We start from the raw sequence: 19068 nt of genomic DNA, 5'->3' as shown, positions 1-19068 counted from the left end.
ATATTATTCTATTGATTTGAAAGTCAGACATTCTACTTTCATTCCTCTGGCAGCTACCCGTAACTTATTAAGACTCATCCTTATGCTTTTTTTTTTTCCTTATCATCCACAAAAATGTATCCATTTCTATGTTCTCCTTCTGAGTAAGGCAAGAGCCCAAGCACACACTAACCTCCTTCCTCGCACGCTACCTGCCATGCCAACGTCATCTATAGTTTTAATTGTAGAATCTTATGAATATACTTATTTATAATTGCTTACTAGAAAACAATAATATTTGCTAAGTTTTCCCTTTACTTACTCTTGTTTCCCATATCTTATCTTCTCTTGGATTCATTTCCCTTTGCATTTACGAGCAATTTTCTTCACAGGTGAATCTTTCTGACACAGGTGAATCTTCCTGACACAGGTGAATCTTGCATGCATACAAATATCCTTACTGGTTCCCATATTTAAATCAACACTCTAAAGATATTAGTTAATTGTCTTTTATAGCCAGTGTCGCTATTGAGAAGTTTGACAGAATTAACCTCCTTATTCCTGTTTTTTGTCTCTGAAAGCTTTTAGGAAGTTCTTTGTTTTCTTTCCTGTTACTTAACTTTACTATAATGCACAGGTTCTTAAACCTTTTGGGCCATGGGTCTCTTTAGCTGTCTGGGGAAGCCCATGTTCCTCTTCCCAGAAAAATGAATGAAATAAAATACACAGATTTACACAAGAAACTGAATATATTGAAATAAAGTTATCAAAATATTTAAAACACCAAATTTATGACATGGTAGTACTATGTGTGCTTTTTTATTAGTGCTTTAAATAATAAGACCTTGTATCAGATCTAAGTACTACCATAATTTCAAATTAATCATGATCATAAATGATATTTCAAAAATTCTGCAGCTGTGGTGTAGTATGAAAATACCTTTGACTTCTGTTGGTAACAGTGTCACAACTACTGCTAATATTACTATGATTTTTCAGTGCCGGTGGATAACAACACTGGGGACCTTGACTCTGGATGAAAGAGACCAGATGCAGCTGTTTTAAATAAAGACTTTAAAAGACAGAAACAGAGAGGGAGGAGGGGCAGAAGGGAGAAAGAGAGTGAAGGGATATATAAAGATCAGCAGAAAGAAGATGTTTATTTTGCTTCAAAGATGACAAAACTCACCAACAGGACACATAATATGAACAATGACATACAGATATTTGAAAAAATATATATTTAGAATTCTAAGCTGATCCATTTGAAGTCTGGGTTTACCTTGAAGTTTACTAAAGTAGCTGTTAATCATTTAAAATTTTGATCTGACTAGAAAGTGGTGGTTTAGCACTATATTCTCTCACATCCCCACCATCAAAAGAGACTTGGAACCGTGGGTCCCAATGCCGGGCAATGGTCCTCTGAAATCAGTGCTATCAGACTGAGCTTAGAGGAAGGATCAACCACCCACCATCCAGTGCCAAAGCCCATAACTGCCTTGGTTTCAAAATTGTAGTATTAAGCTTTTGCACTCATAAAAAATATGATTGAAATGATGGCATCAAAGAAGTGTCTCGTCTTTGTTGGCCTGGATCAGGTTAGGCATCGCATTCATGGCTCTGCGAGCATTGCATTTTCCCTTCCAGCTTCAACCATCCTTACGGATTTAGGGACAATGTTCTGGCAAGTGGTGAATGACTTTTTTCAGGTATTAATCACTATAATGGTATTTTTTCATACCTAAGCACAACAATGCCTAGAAACAAGTTAGATGTAGGGGGGAAGAAGTGCCTCATATGATACAAGCCCAAAAATCAAGATGGCAGCTATAGCAAAGTGAGAGTGCAGGCTTAAAAGCTAGATATAGGTAGCCGAAATGTGAATTCTGGCCACTTCCTAGCTACGTAATGTTGAACACACTAATTCTTTTGTTTTCAATTTCCTCATCTATAACATGGGAATGATAGCATCTGTCTCTGACAGTAAAAACATGTAAGATTTTGGAACAGTGCCTGGTACAGCTAGTATTTGATTAATACAGCCTTTTGAAGTAGTTAGTATTTTGTCGTGTTTATCCTGCCATCATAGTCTCCAGAATGAATTCAGACCTCTTAGCTCTGTCCCCCTCGCAGGACAATTCACATTTAGACACCTTAGAGTGTTCTCTGTTGTCAGAAACCCAGTATTCCCTCAGTCCCTGTTTTGAAGTTTTCCTCTAGTTCAGTAGTTTGGATTCACATATTCTGCATGTCCTTTACTCTGAGGACATAAGAAAATCCATGCAGTAATAATGAACTAAAAAAAAATCCATTCTATTAAATGAAGTTATGAATGAGCATTATCTGAAAAAGCAATTCTCTAAACCAGTTCTCTAAGAATGTGAAAGCTTTTTTCACATATGCTCTCTAATATCTACCTGACAGAGAAATCACTGATCAATACTTGTCGGTCACAAAGCTCTGCTAATTGGTCCACACTAAAGAGTGTGGACCAATTTCCTTTACCTTGCTTCAGCACTTGAAGGCTCTTGGCCAGTCTTCAGTTCTCAGCCTAGCCAGGCAACTGGGTTTTTATTTTAAACACCTGCACTGACACCACAGGGGTTTTTTATGGGTTCAAGTTGACAATTAAGATCTAAGAGGCAATGGTAGCATATAGAATAGGAAAAAATCAGGTATAGCATCTGCAACACTGGGAGACTCAGCCTATCCAAATGCATAGCTGCTTTTGCCCCCTCACCTAGCCAGGACAAGTGTGGCTGCCCTGCAGAAGAGCCAAGATTAGGGTGGGTCACCTGGACATAGAGAAGTCATAGCTCTGTTTCCCACCAATCATTCATACCAGCCCAGTGACAAGCTCAAGGTCTCTGTGCTAGTTCATGGCTTCCAGCCCAGATCCAGTCCTCCATAGCAGAAAGATAGAGACAGCACCTACCCTAATCTGTACTTTCCATGGAAACAGTGCAGTTGGAAGATGGATTCCAAGATCATTCTCTCGGGCAGGCCTGGATCAGCTCAAGCCCATTACATTGTCTTAGTCTGCTAGAGCTGCCATATCAAAATACCACAAACTGGTATTGTCCAAATTGGAAAGGAAGGAGTCAAATTATACTTGTTTGTGGATGATATGATCTTATATCTAGAGAGGCCTAAAGACTCAACAAAAAAACTGTTGGAACTGATAAACGGATTCAGTAGAGTTGCAGGATACAAAATCAACCTATAAAAATCAGCCGTATTTCTATATGCCAATAGCAAACAATCTGAAAAAGAAACCAAGAACATAATCCCATTTACAATAGCTACAAATAAACTTAACCAAAGAAGTGAAAGATTTCTACAATGAAAACTATAAAACATTGATGAAAGAAATTGAAAAGGACACAAACAAATGGAAAGATATTCCATGCTTACGAATTGGAAAAATTAATATAGTTAAAACGTCCATACTACCCAAAGCTATCTACAGATTCAATGCAATCCCTATCAAAATGCCAATGAAATTCTTCACAAAAATGGAAAAAATAATTCAAAAATTTATATGGAACCACAAAAGACCCAGAATAGCCAACGGCATCCTGAGTAAAAAGAACAAAACTGAAGGAACCACATTACCTGACTTCAAATTGTACTACAGAGCTGTAGTAACCAAAACAGCATGGTACTGGCATAAAAACAGACACGTAGACCAATGGAACAGAATAGAGAACCCAGAAATAAAACCGCAAATTTATAGTGAATTCATTTTTCATAAAGTTTCCAAGAACATACAGTGGGGAACGGACAGCATCTTCAATAAATGGTGCTAGGAAAATTGGATATCTATATGCAGAATAAAAATGGACCCTTATGTGTCACCACATACGAAAATTAAATCAAAGTGGATTGAAGACTTAAATCTAAGACCTGAAATCATGAAACTACTAAAGGAAAATATTAGGGAAATGCTCCAGGACATTGGTCTGGGAAATGATTTCTTGAGTAATATCCCAAAGGCACAGGCAACGAAAGCAAAATTGGACAAATGAGATCACATCAAGCTGAAAAGCTTCTGTACAGAAAAGAAAATAATCAACAAATTAAAGCAACAACCAACAGAATGGAAGAAAATATTTACAAACTACCCATCTGACAGTGAATTAATAACTAGAATACATAAGGAGCTCAAACAACTCAAGAAAAAATCAAATAATCCAATTAAAAATGGGCAAAATATCTGAAAAGAAATTTCTCAAAAGAAGACATACAAATGGCCAACAGGTATGTGAAAAATTTCTCAACATTGTTAGTCATCAAATAAATGCAAATCAAAACTACAATGAGATATCATCCCACCCCAGTTAAAATGGCTTCAATGAAAAAACAGGCAATAACGAATGCTGGTATGGATATTGAGAAAGGGGAACCCTCATACACTGTTGTTGGGAATGTAAATTAGTGCAACACTAGGGAGAACAGTATGGAGGCTCCTCAAAAAACTAAAAATAAAAGTACCATATGACCAGCAATCCCACTTCACTTTTAGGTATATATATCCAAAGGAATGGAAATCGATATATCCAAAATACATCTGCATGCCCATGTTTATTGTAGCACTATTCACAATAGCCAAGATTTGGAACCAACCTAAGTGTCCATCAACAGATGAATGGATAAAGAAATCATGGTACATATACACGATGGAATATTATATAGCCATGAAAGGATGAAATCCTGTCATTTGCAACAACATGGATGCAACTGGAGAACAGTATGTTAAGTGAAATAAACCAAGCACAGAAAGAAAAATCTCTCATATTGTCATTCATAGGTAGGAGCTAAATATTAAAATAATTGATCTCATGGAGACAAAGAGTAGAATGATGGTTACCAGAGGCTGGGAAAGGTAACAGGGAGTGGGGGATAAAATGGGAATGGTTAATGGGTGCAAAAATGTAGTTAGATAAAATGAACAATATTTGATATCACAACAAAGTAACTATTGTCAACAATAAGTTGTGGCATACTTTAAAATAACTAAAAGAATGGAATTGGAATGTTCCTAACACAAAGAAATGATAAGTGCTTCAGGTGATAGTTAGCCCAATTACCCTGATTTGATTATTACACATTGTATGTCTGTATCAAAACATCACATGTACTCCATAAATATATACAACTATTATGTACCCATAATAATTAAAAATAAAATTTTTTTAAAGTAACAAAATAAAACAGAGCCTAACTCATAGTAGGCATGAGATAAATATTTTTTGAATGGATAAATTAGATTTCATGTGTATGGGCTCTGGTGTGACTCCTTTCTATGGCAAATTGGTGGCCAGTCTTTCTGGGCAAAGTTGCTCTGGGACTCAACTTAGATCCTTAGAAAACTATTAAGTTCTGAGGTTGAGGACAATGTAGTTTTTATAATTCATCTCAATCATTATTGCCATTTTTGTTTAATTTAATACCTGATTATTTTTCCCCAATCTTTTATGTATTTGATGGTGGCATTATTCATTATGGGTTGTTACTGCATTTTCATAATTAATCTTTAATTGCAATACTTGCAAAGCATTTCACATAAAAAAATGATTTACAAATTAATCCCACATTGCACCTTGCATAATTATCACAGGTCTGACTAATGAGCATAAAGCCCTTGCATGGCAGGGGGCTCTCTCCAATGACAATGTGTTGATTTTCTAATTAACAAAGGTTAAATAGCATTTTTGGTTGAAGACCTATAATTTAAACTTATGACATTTGTCACCAGGAAAGATTTCTACAGAGCACATAAGTGGAACTCAAATAATTATCACTGGTTCTAGTGCATTAACGTCTTTTACATAATATATAATGACCATTTTCAGGACAAAAGATTTTTCTTCATATTGACTAGATCAAGAAAAGTACTTACCAGCTCACTGATCCATTCAAATAAATCAAAGACCACCTAAGTAAGAAAAAAGCTTAATTTATTTAGTTTTCCTTTATACAGAAATAAATGGCATTTTACTCAACTGCTTTACAAATTAAGAAGAGAGAGTATAAAATTTTACTTAATGAATGTAACAGATACAAATTAGACTACAGTCATATGTTACAGCCAGTTAAAAAAAGAAGAAAAAAAGGAAGAAAGAAAGAAATTTAAGAGAAATTGACAGTATTTACTGAAATACAGAGGGGCAGACACGTAAGAGCAAAGGAAGAGCTTGTAACTCATGGGCCAGAGCCATTTAGAGCTGAAAGGAATGGGAGACATCATCTAGTTTCACCGTTTTTATGGATGGGAAAACTGATGCTGAGAGAGATTAAGCTATTTGTTGGAAGCCACACAACTAACTAGAAACAGTCAACAGTCCCAGTAGGCAGAGATCCACAAACACGAATGCAGGAAGAGAGACTGGTAGATGTAGAACCTTGGAAAGACTCAAGACCCAAGACAGAGGCAGAATAAGAAAACTCTGCCCCTGCAAAATCCCTTCTGGAATGAGCCCTGTATACATAAATAATTAAGTATACATACATCTATCTAAATTTTTGTCTTCATGATATAATAAAATATGATCTAATCTAGATTTACTTGCTCTGCCAATTGACCCTTTTTAAGTCTCTGTTCTTTGTCACGTTAACATTTACCTGGAGTCTTTTAAAAATCTTTTCTTCAAACTCTCAATCATTGCTGAGAATCCATTAAATATGAATTATTTCCAAATTAAAATATATTCCAGACAGATTAATGGTTAATCTGTCTGTAAAATCACAAAAGTGCTAGAAGAAAATATTGTTGAATAATTATATTATTTTGTATTAGAGAAGGTCTTTACAAGCCTGTTACCAAAGGCAGAAGTCACACAAATAAGACAGATGGATGTAACTACATAAACATCTATATTTTCATGGGGAAAAAGAAACACATGTATAAGTTAAAAGACACAAAGTAAAGGATATAGTTGTAACACCTATAACAAAAAGTTAAAGCCTAAGATATTGTTATCAATCGTTAAGAAATATATCCTCCTTCTCCCCACTCCCCCACAAAAAGTACAGGATATGAAGAAATAATTTTAAGAAAAGAAAAGAGAAAACATAAAAATTATTCAACTCACAGTATTTGAAGCAATGCAAATTAAAACAGTAAACTTTTTTTTTTCCTCAGTTAATTGGATTGACATAAACTCAAAAGGATACTGACCAGTATTAGAATTGGTGTGGAGAAGGTGGTAATTTCATACTCTGCTGGTGAAATATAAATTAGTAAACTCTTCCAGAGGAGGATACATTTCAAATGCCATTAAAATGCAAGATGCCTTTGAACTCAGCAATTATACCTAAAAGTGTAATTAATTAATTCTAAGAAATCAATTCTAAGAAAAAATGGGAAAAGTGTACAAAGGTTTTTACAAAGATTATATCACATAAAATGAAAGTTGGAAAAAGCTTAAAAGTCCAATGGTAGTGGAATAGCAAAAAAAAAAGTGATAGTGCATTCACAGAATGGAATACAGATATTAAACAAGATGTTCTAGTTATACATTGATTAGAAAATATTTCATGATATATTAAGTGCAAAAAGCAAATTTCAAAACAATGTATATATTATGCACTCAGTTCTTCCTTTGTTTTATTTTTTATACATATGTATGTTTATAGATAAAAGTAGGAAAGACTATTCCCTAAAAGTGGAAGTAGTTATATCTGGGTGGCGTACGGTTTCTCTTTTGTATTTTGCTTGTCAGTATGTTCACGGTTTCCACATGAAAAACTATGACATTGGTAATCAGGCAAAAGGAGAGGGGGAGATCTAAAACAATGATTTAAAAATTGCAGCATCTTTTGGTAGGATATAATTGTCTTAATTGACTAGTGATAAAACTTTAAATAACTAGGCATTTATTTAATAAAAGGCCCTTTGGAAAGCAAGAGCAAAAGCCACAGTGGCTAAAATGATAGAAGCTAAATTGAAATTCTAACACAGCAAGAGTGACTAATGGGTTGAAATTCTTCCAAATCAGGCAAAGACTCTAATTCTCTTCTGCACAGAGGTGTGAAGCCCAGCTGACAAGCAAGTGAAAAAATAGGAAATCCTTCAAAGTGGATTGTTTTTAATAACTTCTTTTGCCATCTGCTATCCCATAGTTTTGATCAAAAATGGCACTGGACTCTCTTCAATTAATCCTCTATTGAAAAATTTTATAAAAAAAGTAAGATAGAAGAATCATCAGTCAAATCAAGATACCACCCAAGGAGAGAACCTCACAGCTTGGGTTTATAAAGACCATAGAGCAATTCATTTGCCATTTCATTGATGAGAATTTATGGGCACAGGCAGATGCTTATCCATCCCTGCCTCTAAAGTCTTTGTCTGCCGGTCTTGTCCGATGAGTCTACTGGTGTGTACACTTTTCCTCAGGATGATAGAATTAAGCGACGGGAATCAATCACCAGCCTACCATTCTTACCCAAACTCCAACAAATCTACTGACTACTCCATTTTTAAATACATCCAAATCTATATCCCAGAAACACATATATATGGGGGACCCCTGACCCAAATGTTCTTATCTGTATTAGACAGTCAACACAGAACAGAGTTTAAGACCGTAGGCTCTGGAACAAGACAAATCTGATACAATTGCCACTCAAGAGCTGTGAGTCCTTAAGTAAACTTATTAACTTCCCTAAGTCTCAGTTTTCTCATCTGTACAATGCAGATGATGAAAATAATACCTGTGTTGACCACTTGTTGTCAGGATCAGGTGAATAACATAAATAAAGTGCTTAGTACCTAGCACATAGCCCTAAATAGAAGAGTAACTTGGGTTTTATTTTTAATAGCAGTATCTTTTTCTCTAAATCCTCATCAGATATTTCTTTCAATAATTTTACCTATTCATTTTAGATCAGTTTCCAGAAAAGTTGTTACTCTAAGATACAGACATGTATATACATTTGAATTCCTCCTTTTTTACACTAACTGCTTTTTAAAAAAATCTTAGCTAAGGATATTACAGACACAATTAAATCCACTTGTAATATAAATGCTTCAATGAATCTTTCTATGAAATTTGTTAGGAATATTTTAATATTTTCATGCTCATGAACCTTAGTCTAAGTCTAACTTACTCCAAAAATCACAGTAAACGTGCTCATTGTGCCATATGTCTTGCAGTGACATTTAGACAAAAACAATGAAATCTGAACTAACCTTGTAATAAATGTGGTGTAGCTAACTTCTGTGTAAAATTGTCAATTCCAACTTCTAGCTACTTCAGACAGGAAGCCTTGGACACCCTTAACGTGAACTTCAAAGCAAAGCATTTCATGAGACAAGCACCAAGATGTACAATTGCATTTCAAATGGATTTATGCCTTCTAACTAATTGACTAGTTAACTATGCTAATATATTCATGTCTCTCTGCCGTTTTATATTTCTTCCAATAGACAATGCAATAGAACTGAATGTTGTGAGATTAAAGAGCAGAGAACCTAGAGATTTCTATAAACCTCTTTTCTATAGGAAGCCAGATTAGACTTCCAAAACTGTTTATGTAATTTTTGTGTATCTCCAAACATTTTATTTCTGTAGCAGATGTATTGCTTCTCAGAAGACAGCCTCTTTTAATTAGGTATTATGGCCTGAAGGGGAAAAGCTTCAAGCTTTTCTATTTAGACAGGACCAACTTGAAAGTGACAATACTAGATGCACTAAGCAGTCTCGTCTCCTACGGCAACTGATCAAAAGACTATGAATGAAACAGGCAATAGCAGAGTTTAGTCCATCTGAATTTCGTGCTTTCTGTCATTCCCAGGTGGCGCTGGGGGCCAACAGGGCTTCCTGGGATGCATCCGTTCCCTGCGGATGAATGGAGTGACACTCGACCTGGAGGAAAGAGCAAAGGTCACATCCGGGTTCATATCCGGATGTTCGGGTCACTGCACCAGCTACGGAACGAACTGTGAAAATGGAGGCAAATGCATAGAGAAGTACCACGGTTATTCCTGCGATTGCTCTAATACGGCATACGATGGAACATTTTGCAACAAAGGTAAGGCAGAACCAGTTTCCAGAGCTATTTGCACATCTTTTGAAGCCCAGATCTTCTATTGAATGATTTTTCAGCTTATGAACAAGGGTATTTTATTCTGAGGTTAAGGCGATCTGAATTTTTCTCCCACCTTAGGTAGGAAGTTTCCTAAATCATTCCCTAATCATTTTTGTTTGATAAGAGAAGTTTTGATTGTGGTGCAGAATTTCCCCCAGACTCCAGCAAATTATTCACTGACTGAAATATTACAAAGCAAACAGCCTCATCACTTATTTTGTAAGTGACAAAATAAGTGGCCTCTGCGTGGGGACTGAAGCCTGACCCTCCACATCAGGATCTCCAATCGATCGACTGATCAATCGATTGCTATAGTAAACCAGCCAGTGCAGCCCAGTGTCTTGACGTCCCCCAGGCCGCCATGGGTGCTAAGTAAGAGACTGGATTCCAGCTGGACTTGCAAGGAAGCTCCTTTGGTCAGTCTTTGTCACTATCATCATTATTACTCTTACTCAGGATGCCTTTATGAGTGGTTCTCAGCTTAACGGCAGGAATATCGAAATACCTCATCTCATTGGTCAGCTTACAGCATCTGTTAGTACAGTGTTAGTCACTGTATGTGACTTAATTTCCCATATATAAACAAGAGAGATGAAGAGAGAAGCTGGCACTTTTCCTAAGCTACAATTGAAATGCATGTAAATCACTCTTCTCTTTCTAATGAATGTATAGCGTTTGGGTAAAGTTTTCTGTAAATGGTTGGTGCATCTCTTAATAAGAAGCTTTACATAAGTAGCCTATTCACACTCTCATGAATACATGGAGGTTGTTTACGCTGGCATTATTCACACAAGATGCTACACACAGAAGGAGGAATTGTTCCATTACATTCTCTGTACATGCAGGCTACTGTCTGGCAGTGCTATAATATGAGCATACAAATTAGGGCAGGCAGGGTTTGAAGAATGAGCGTGAGACAACAACAAAGGTGGAGAGGAATACCATTGCTGAATAATACCACAGCACATTAACAGTGCTGCTACAGGGCATTTTTCTGCTCAGAACAACAGGGTTCCATGATTTTCATGTGGCACACAATGGAAGGGGCTTGCAGAACACATTAATTTTGCACTTGTAGAAATGACAGTCTTGCAATTACCATTTATTGTGCTTGATGCTAATTTAATGCAGTCATTTCCTCACCAAAGTAATGTCTGAATGCAATCAAGCCAGCACTAATGCCTGAGAGATTCCTCTACGTAAGTACCAATTTAAAGAAAATCACGATCCCCTTATTTTTGGAGAGTTAGGTTAAACACAGTACTCACACCAAACCTCTGGAGGTCAACAGGCAACATTCATGAATAGAAAGGCAGGAGTATATCTCCTTCAGTTTAGCCGACGTTGGGGATCAAGTTAAATGAAGCCTATGTGTTTCCTTTGACGTTATTCTAAAGTGTTTACACAAAAGACATCCAAATATTCCTTTTATGTCAGTTTAGTAGGGTGAGTTTATATTTGATTTAATTAGTGGTTTTAATCAAAAAATTAAAATAAAAGACTGCAAAACATATTTGGAAAGTATTTGTGAGCATCCTTCTGAGTCAAGTATCTTCTTGACTTGGGAGAATGACAGAGTGCTGGTTTGGAGGAATCGCGCGACCATCCATGAGAGCTTATTTGTGCTGAAACAAGCTCCTTCATGTACCTGGAGGATGATCCCTGTGAGGCTTCCAGCCCGGTGCGTCCTCTGCTCTGGGCCTCACCCCCACACGCCAACCCCAGGTAACCTGGTTCCCGCACAGCCGTTCCCATGACAACTTCTTACACTGGCACTGCAGCCAAACAGCTGAGCCTCTGGAACCAGTAGCCACATGAATTGGCCAAAGAATGCGCTCTATGAGGGCCCTCTGGCCTTCCTTTGATACTATAGGCCTATGCTTGTGGACATGGAAAAATGTTCACAGCATTTTGCTGAGTGAAGGAAGCAAGTCATAGCCTGATTACATGTTTATACAAAATCAAAAACACACAGAGGTAAGGCAAATAAACTGTGGGAATCCACACCAAAATATTAACTGTAGTTATTTTTTGCAGGAGGATAGAGTACCTGTATTTTTAAATTTCTTTTTTGCTTAGCTATAATTTTCTAATCTTCACACAATGATATATTACCTCTAACTTCATCACTGTTTCTTCTTCGTTGGAAAAGCAATAGTAGGAGACAGAGTTCTTACCCCAGGTATTTGAGCGCTAACTGTGTTGGGTCAGAAAATATCTAGCTATTCACTAGAAATTACTGTACCATCTAGTTATACTAACTGGAAGGGAGTAGCACGTCAGGTGAAAATTGTGTGTAATCACATTACCCCTGAAATCCATCTCTCAGTTCAGGTAACAGAACCTATTTTTCCACAAGCATCCAAAGCAGTCCCCCTTCAGATGGGCACTGGAGCAAGAGCTGCTTTGGTGGGGCCAGGTTGCATGAAAATAAAAACCTTGAGACACTTGTATCACACTCAGCCACATGAGAGGCTCACACTAGGACAGGCTTTGGACCCAACGCAGCCCAAGACCAGGGACAGATCAGCCAGGTCTTGCCCCTGCATGGGATTAGCCCATTCAAGACAATGGTGGGCAAATAGCCCACACTATTTGAATTCTTTCTGTTTTTCTCTCCTCCCCCTTCCTGTTTCTCATCCTCCTCCTCCTCCGCGTCCCTCTGCCATGAGCACATTCTTTATGTCTACACCTACCTCCATATCAATCTCCAACTCTGTTTCTCTCTCCCCACATTCCAGACCCACGTTCCCTAGCTCCCTTTCTTTTGCCTGAGTACACAGTTGAATTTGTAATCAAATTACCACATACTGCCGCTGCCCTGAGCGCAGGAAGACAGGCTTGGACTCAGGCAGATCCACAGTGACAACTCTTCTGCTCTGTAGATGATCCACCTAGAGCCAGTATCCCAGCAATTCCGTAGAGTCAAGAAAGTCCTGCCTGCTGTCCTCTAACCTCTCATAAAACACTGCTTCCAGTGCCTTTTCCAAGTGGATCCATAAAGATTTGACCGCCCACTAAAGTGTTAGCTCACCAGGGCTGTTTTGCATCTTAAACAGGAGTGCGGACAGGGAAACATTTCATGCTTTGGAGACAGCACAAGGGCATTCTGGAAACCCTTGAAACACTGACCAGATAGGCAGTCACTTCATCTGTCTATGGATAAGTATGCAGTATCCCATCTTCTCAGGATGTTCACCAGCCGGCAGCAATTTAACTCAGCTGGGACAAGTCCGTTCCATGGCAGATTCCTGGGCAGCCCATTGGCTGAGGCTGTGGATGCTTCTAGGAGCAGAGGATCACCCCAGCCTGCGTAGAAGGCTCAACTGAGGGTCTGTCATCTCCAGGAGTGCTGGGGACCAAATGGATGGTTGCTTGGTCATGCCAAAGATAGTTTTCTCTACAAATATTCCTTCTTAGGTAGTCAAGCTCCAAAATGCTCAAGAATTTTATGATTATCAATGTCATTTTTATTACTAACCAGAAATTAGAAACATAGTTCACTATGTTTCTGCATGCTCTCCCTGTGTCTTCTCTGTTTTTAAGCAAGAGGGAAAATATTAATCACAGACCCAGAGTGGCTACAGAAATTTCTATGTTTCATTTTGTGGTTGAATGCTATAGTGGGCTGAATAGCGTCCCCCAAAAATTCACGTTCACCCAAAACCTCAGGCTGTGACCTTGTGTGGAAATAAGGTCTTTGTGGAAGTAGTTAAGTTAAGTGAGGTCATATTAGATTAGGGTGGGCTCTAAATCCAGTGAGTGTTTCCTTATAAGAAGGGGAGACACCCGGACAAACAGAAAAGGGGCCATGTGGCGATCAAGGCAGAGATGGGAGTTTTGCTGCCACAGACCAAGGAATGCCTGAGGCCACCAGACACTAGAAGAGGCAGACAATTCCTCCCTAGGGTCTCGGAAGAAGCGTGGCCCCGCTGACACCTTGATTTCAGACTCCTGGCCTCTAGAACTGCGAGAGACTAAACTTCTGTTGTTTTAAGCCTCCCAGTTTGTGGTACTTTGTTATGGAAGCCCTAGGAAAAGAATACAAGGTGCTAATAAAAATCTGTAGTCTTTTTAATATTTCTGCTCTTAACAAGGATGACGTTGACATTTGTTGAGAACTTATTATGTGCTATTATGTGCTAAGCTCTCAATTAATCCTCACCCCAGCCTGGTCAGAGAGTTGCTATTATAATTATGCCCATTTTGTAGAGAAGGAAATGGAAACACAAATTGGTGTAGTATTAATGACTTGCCCCAAGATTCACCTACTAGTAACTGGCAAGATGCCCTTTCCTTTAATTTTATATCAACTAAAATCACAGCCCCTAGTCTTAAAGCCTTTTGTGATTGAATAAAAAATTAGAACGTTACCGGATGCAGAATTTATCATAAGAAAAAATAGAATACAAGATCTGAACAGGGACTCTTTTCTTTGCCGTATTTAGGTGTAAGGTATATTCCCTCCTTGACTCACTGATTGAACAGACATTCACTGAGCACCTAATGTGCCCAGAAGCCTTGAATATGTAGTTGAGTCTGACTACTCCGAAATTTTCAAAACATTCCAATGGTTTATAGATACGAAATCTGGAAAGCCTGGAATAGATGACAGCGATGTGTGCGAATCAGATGTCACCCAGGCTGCTGAAAACAGTTCTTCATTATGACCCTTTCCCGAGCCAAGTTTAGCAAGAACTTGTCATCAAGAGGCACAAAAATAGCCCTGAATTCACTTATCTGCACTTTTTTTCCTTTAAAAATTTTTATGTTCCTCTGCCAAACTAGAACTGCAGTTGAAAAATACGTATCTTTAAACACTCTGAAACTATTTACTGAGTTTAGAGAGTTCTGTTTTCCTCCCAAGCATTTATTTGTTTGTTGCTTAAGGTCTAAAACTTGCAGAACCAGGGTCACGGTTCAATCACTGTGGTGTCGCTGTCAATTACAATCACACAAATACAGACCACCGTCTCTGTGGTCCGGATAAGTCTCCTCCTCTCCCTATGAGTATTGTGTCATTGACTAATATTTTTTGATCTGTATTATTAATGTGGTAGAAGAAATTATTTATGGCCAATTCAAGTCCCAGCCTAAGAAATGATGATGGCATTAGATGTGAGTTTGAATTCCTCTTCCTCACCTGTTGCATAACCTTAGGAAAATTGTCACTTAGCCTCATCTTCAGGGATTCGTAATACCTACCTCTCGAGGCCACTGTGAAAATCATATGGAATAATGTGAAGACACTTCCCAGTGGAGAACCTGGCACACATCAGTCCAACAGCAAACATCACTTTTCATTCTTAGCACCTCTTCCCGTTTTTGTTTGTGTTTTTGTTCTTACTTTAAATCATGTCATCCTTTCCTCCTCTGAAAGCCTCGAACGTCAGATGCCTCACTGGCCTCATTTCAACAATCCCTGAGGACTAGGTTATCATTGCTCCAGGACCAATGGCAATGTCATAAAATATTATCTCTACTTGATTTTGGTCCCAGTAATAGTACTCTGAAGATACAATGAAGGCTCCAAAACCTAAGCCCGGCTGGATTGGGGAATGTGCAGAGTTTCTGGAAGATATAATCGGAAATAACACCCATTGCATCCCAGGACTCACGTCGAGTAGTGCGATTTCCGGTGCAGAGTGTCCCTCCCCGTCAAGAGCCAAGCTGGGTCCCCTTAAAAACTCCTGCATCCCTTCCTGACACAAAGCCCATCAGGAGATAACCCTGGAGAGGTTCTGGACTCCTTTTTGCTAGAAGGAGACCTCAGACTCAAGTCCAGGTTAAACCTCTAAGGAAGGGAGGATTTTTCGTCTTGCCTCCTGGTACGTTTCATGTTGGATGAAGACTACAGGAACTCTGCTCCACAGCTCCGCCTGTACTTAAGGGTCCGGAGTAAATCCACGGCCCACCCTTTGAGAGCAGAGAAAATTGATGAATACAAAATATAAACATGCAGGGGAGAAAAAGAAAAGAAATATTGGAGTTATGCGTCTTAGAATCACATCCCTATGTGAAACCAATTAAGCTGTTGGTGGCAACGGCCACTATTTCTCAGGTCTACCTGCCCAGTCTTAATAATTCCAGCTTGGAGGACAGTTTCACACCAATGAGAGCAGATAGTTCTCACAGCCTGCTTTCTCATTTCCAGTTGGAACCGGAGGTTTGATAGATTTGGAAGATGGCCCAAAGGAACAAGAATAGAATTGTTTTCCCTTTTCTTCTTAGAGTGTTGTTGAAGAAGGGAGAATATCCTTTCTCTCTTAATATGTTTTTTAAATCTTCAAGCCTTAGGATATAACTTAAAAGTATCATGGTAACTGGATGGTTATTTTTGGGTGTCAACTTGACTAAATTAGTGAATACCTAGAAACCTGGCGAAGCATCATTTCTGGGTGTGCCTGTGAGGGCGTTTCCAGAGGAGATTAGCACGTGATTCTGAGTGGACCAGGTGGAGAAGAGCGGCCCTTGATGTGGGCAAGCATCATCCAATTGGCTGGGGGCAAGTGAACAAAAACAGAGAACAGGCGAAAGTGTCAGTCTTTCTGCTGGAGCTGGGATACACTCTTCCTCGCCCGTTTTTGGACAATTCCGGGCTCCCTGCCCTTTGGACTGCAGGACTTACACGAGTTCCCTTTCACACCCCCTGCTCTCGGGCCTTTGGCCTCAACCTGAGAGTTACACTATCGGCTTCCCTGGTTCTGAGGCTTTCAGACTTGGCCTGAGCCACATTACCGACATCCCAGGGTCTCCAGCTTGCCGATGGCCTGTCGCGGGACTTCTCAGCCCCCATAATCATGTGGGTCAATTCCCCTAATAAGTCTGTATCCTATTGGTTCTGTCTCTCTGGATAACCCTAATAGAGAAACACATGAACATAATCTACTTAAATGCTTTTAAATAAAAGGAAAGAAGAGAAGAGAAAAAAGTAAGAAAATACTTACGGATAAAAGTCTATATACAGACAAAAGTCCACAAATACTTATAGACAAAAGAAAATACTTTTGACTTGATTCCAGAAGGTCAAAGCTACATTCACAGCAGACAAGTTTAAGTGACTTCATTGCAGAATTTGGTGGTGGTAAAATAACATTCCTCCCAGCCTGGGCTTCTCTTCAGGGTCCCAGATAACAGGGAACACCTGGCCAATTAACGTTCCCACAGGAAGGGATTTAAAACTTTAGGGGATAAAAAGCCAGTCCTTTGTAAAACTTTCTAAATGTAATAGAGGACAATGTTTTTGGACTTTGCTTTGGTTGTAGGATAAATAACATTTTGTTCAAGTTTGTATCATCATCTAATCCCCACCGGTTTGGGGATACAACTGACTTTTTTCCCTGTATGTTTTATTTGTGTGTGTTGTTGAGTGTTTTTGTTTCCTGTGCTTCAGCAACGATCAGAACTCTAAATAACGTGAAGTTTACAACAATAACACTCTTTATCTTTTCCCACCTTTTAGCTCCTCGACTTCAGCTGAAACTCTATACATTTCTTTTCTTTCATGAGTCTAAAAGGAACCAGTCTGATAAATTGTCCTGAGAATTTTGCTTTTAAATTGCTCACGTTCTCGGGTCCCCCGCAAGCAGGTCCGTTCACCAACGTCCACGTTGCCTTGGGTGCTTCGTTACATCGACGGGCCGTGAGGACCTGCCTCTGACACACGATTGCTTCCCGCCTGTTTTCTGTGCTCATCGTTTGGCTCTGGGCTCATTCTGGGCATCCCTTGGCTGCAGAAAGTTTACTTTCTTAAATGATCAAGTCTGAGAGTTTTGGAAGTGACTTCTCGAATGCTTGTAATCTGGTAGCCTGCCCATCTCACAGTGCAACCTGGCTTTGGACGCGTTCACATATTTTCACTTCTGTCAATTCCAATCGATTGCCATGGTTGAGTTAGATAAATGGGCATTTTACTCTTTTTCTAGTTAAAACGAAACCTGAAGAAACAGAAATTATTAGAACTGTGTTCTCTGAGCCCTCCTTTGCTTGGCATTTTAAATGTATTATCTTCATATTCTCATGAGGACTGGGCACAGGATACAGTGAAATGTTTAATTTGGCCCAACAATACTAGCCGAGTCTTCCAAGGTTTGAGTTTATTAGTATAAGGTAGATTCTAAAGTATTCAAGGTCTATAAGGCAAAGATTCTCAAATCAGTTGAATCATTGGCAGTAAAATTTAATATATCTACGTTCAATATGAATGAAGCAAGATCAAGTGCCTTGATCACGAATAATAATTTTATTACTTCACATACACTGGGCATAGTGAAGCATAGAATGCTCCCAACAGCCTGCTCTGTGAGCGGCAGTGGACTGCCAGTGAGGAACGCCAGGATGGGTGGGACGAAGCGCGGAGTGAAGCGGATGGGATAGACCCAACTGCAACCCAAAGGGTAGCCGCCAGAGGGCGGCGTGAGACCTGCACATGGACAACCCGCGCCGAAGGTTCTAACGGGAGGACTGGTTTCAAAGTGCCGTCGGAGGGTAGCATGGCTGAGAGTGGTGCTCCGCACCTAATTCTGAGGGCAGAAGACCCTTGTCAAGGAAGACTCGCAAGTCTCAAGATTCAAGAAGCCCTATGAACCTCATACATGACAAAAATTAAAAAAAAAAAAAATTTAAAGACATATCAAGACCCAAAGACAAAATTTTTAAAACATCTCGGTTTTTTAGAAATTGTCCTTGAAATAACACAATTGATATTTTCGAGAAATATTTATTTGCTTTTAACATTACAAAATTGGATTGCTTTAGAAAATTAATAGCGGGCAAAATATTTTAGGCTTTGGATCAGTTTAACTCTTTCTCAATTTATACTCCAATATTTTGTGAAGCTTTGCCTTCATTAGTTTCTGATATGAAAACAACAGGGAATTTTTCCCATTTTCCAAAATTGTATTGCAATGATGAGTATGCTTTTCTCAAAATACACATGTTTCACCTCCAACTTTCTTCCCTCCCTCCCTCTTCCACATAATCTTATCTGAGCCTAAT

General features: G+C 38.7%; 1 protein-coding gene across 1 annotated transcript in view; it reads left to right on the top strand.

Annotated features, from left to right (window-relative positions):
* The window catches only part of CNTNAP2 (contactin associated protein-like 2), a 1798324-nt gene that overhangs the window by 1591278 nt on the left and 187978 nt on the right, over positions 1 to 19068 (top strand). The window contains exon 17 of the mRNA XM_012662081.1: positions 9778 to 10014. Within this exon, the coding sequence (XP_012517535.1) occupies positions 9778 to 10014 (237 nt within the window). The remainder of the gene's footprint in view (positions 1 to 9777; positions 10015 to 19068) is intronic.

This window comes from Propithecus coquereli, unplaced genomic scaffold, assembly GCF_000956105.1.
Source record: "Propithecus coquereli isolate 6110/MARCELLA unplaced genomic scaffold, Pcoq_1.0 Scaffold75, whole genome shotgun sequence".
In the NCBI taxonomy this organism is placed as follows: Eukaryota; Metazoa; Chordata; class Mammalia; order Primates; family Indriidae; genus Propithecus; species Propithecus coquereli.
Note: the sequence above shows the minus strand (reverse complement) of the source record. Positions and strands in the feature narration are given on the sequence as shown.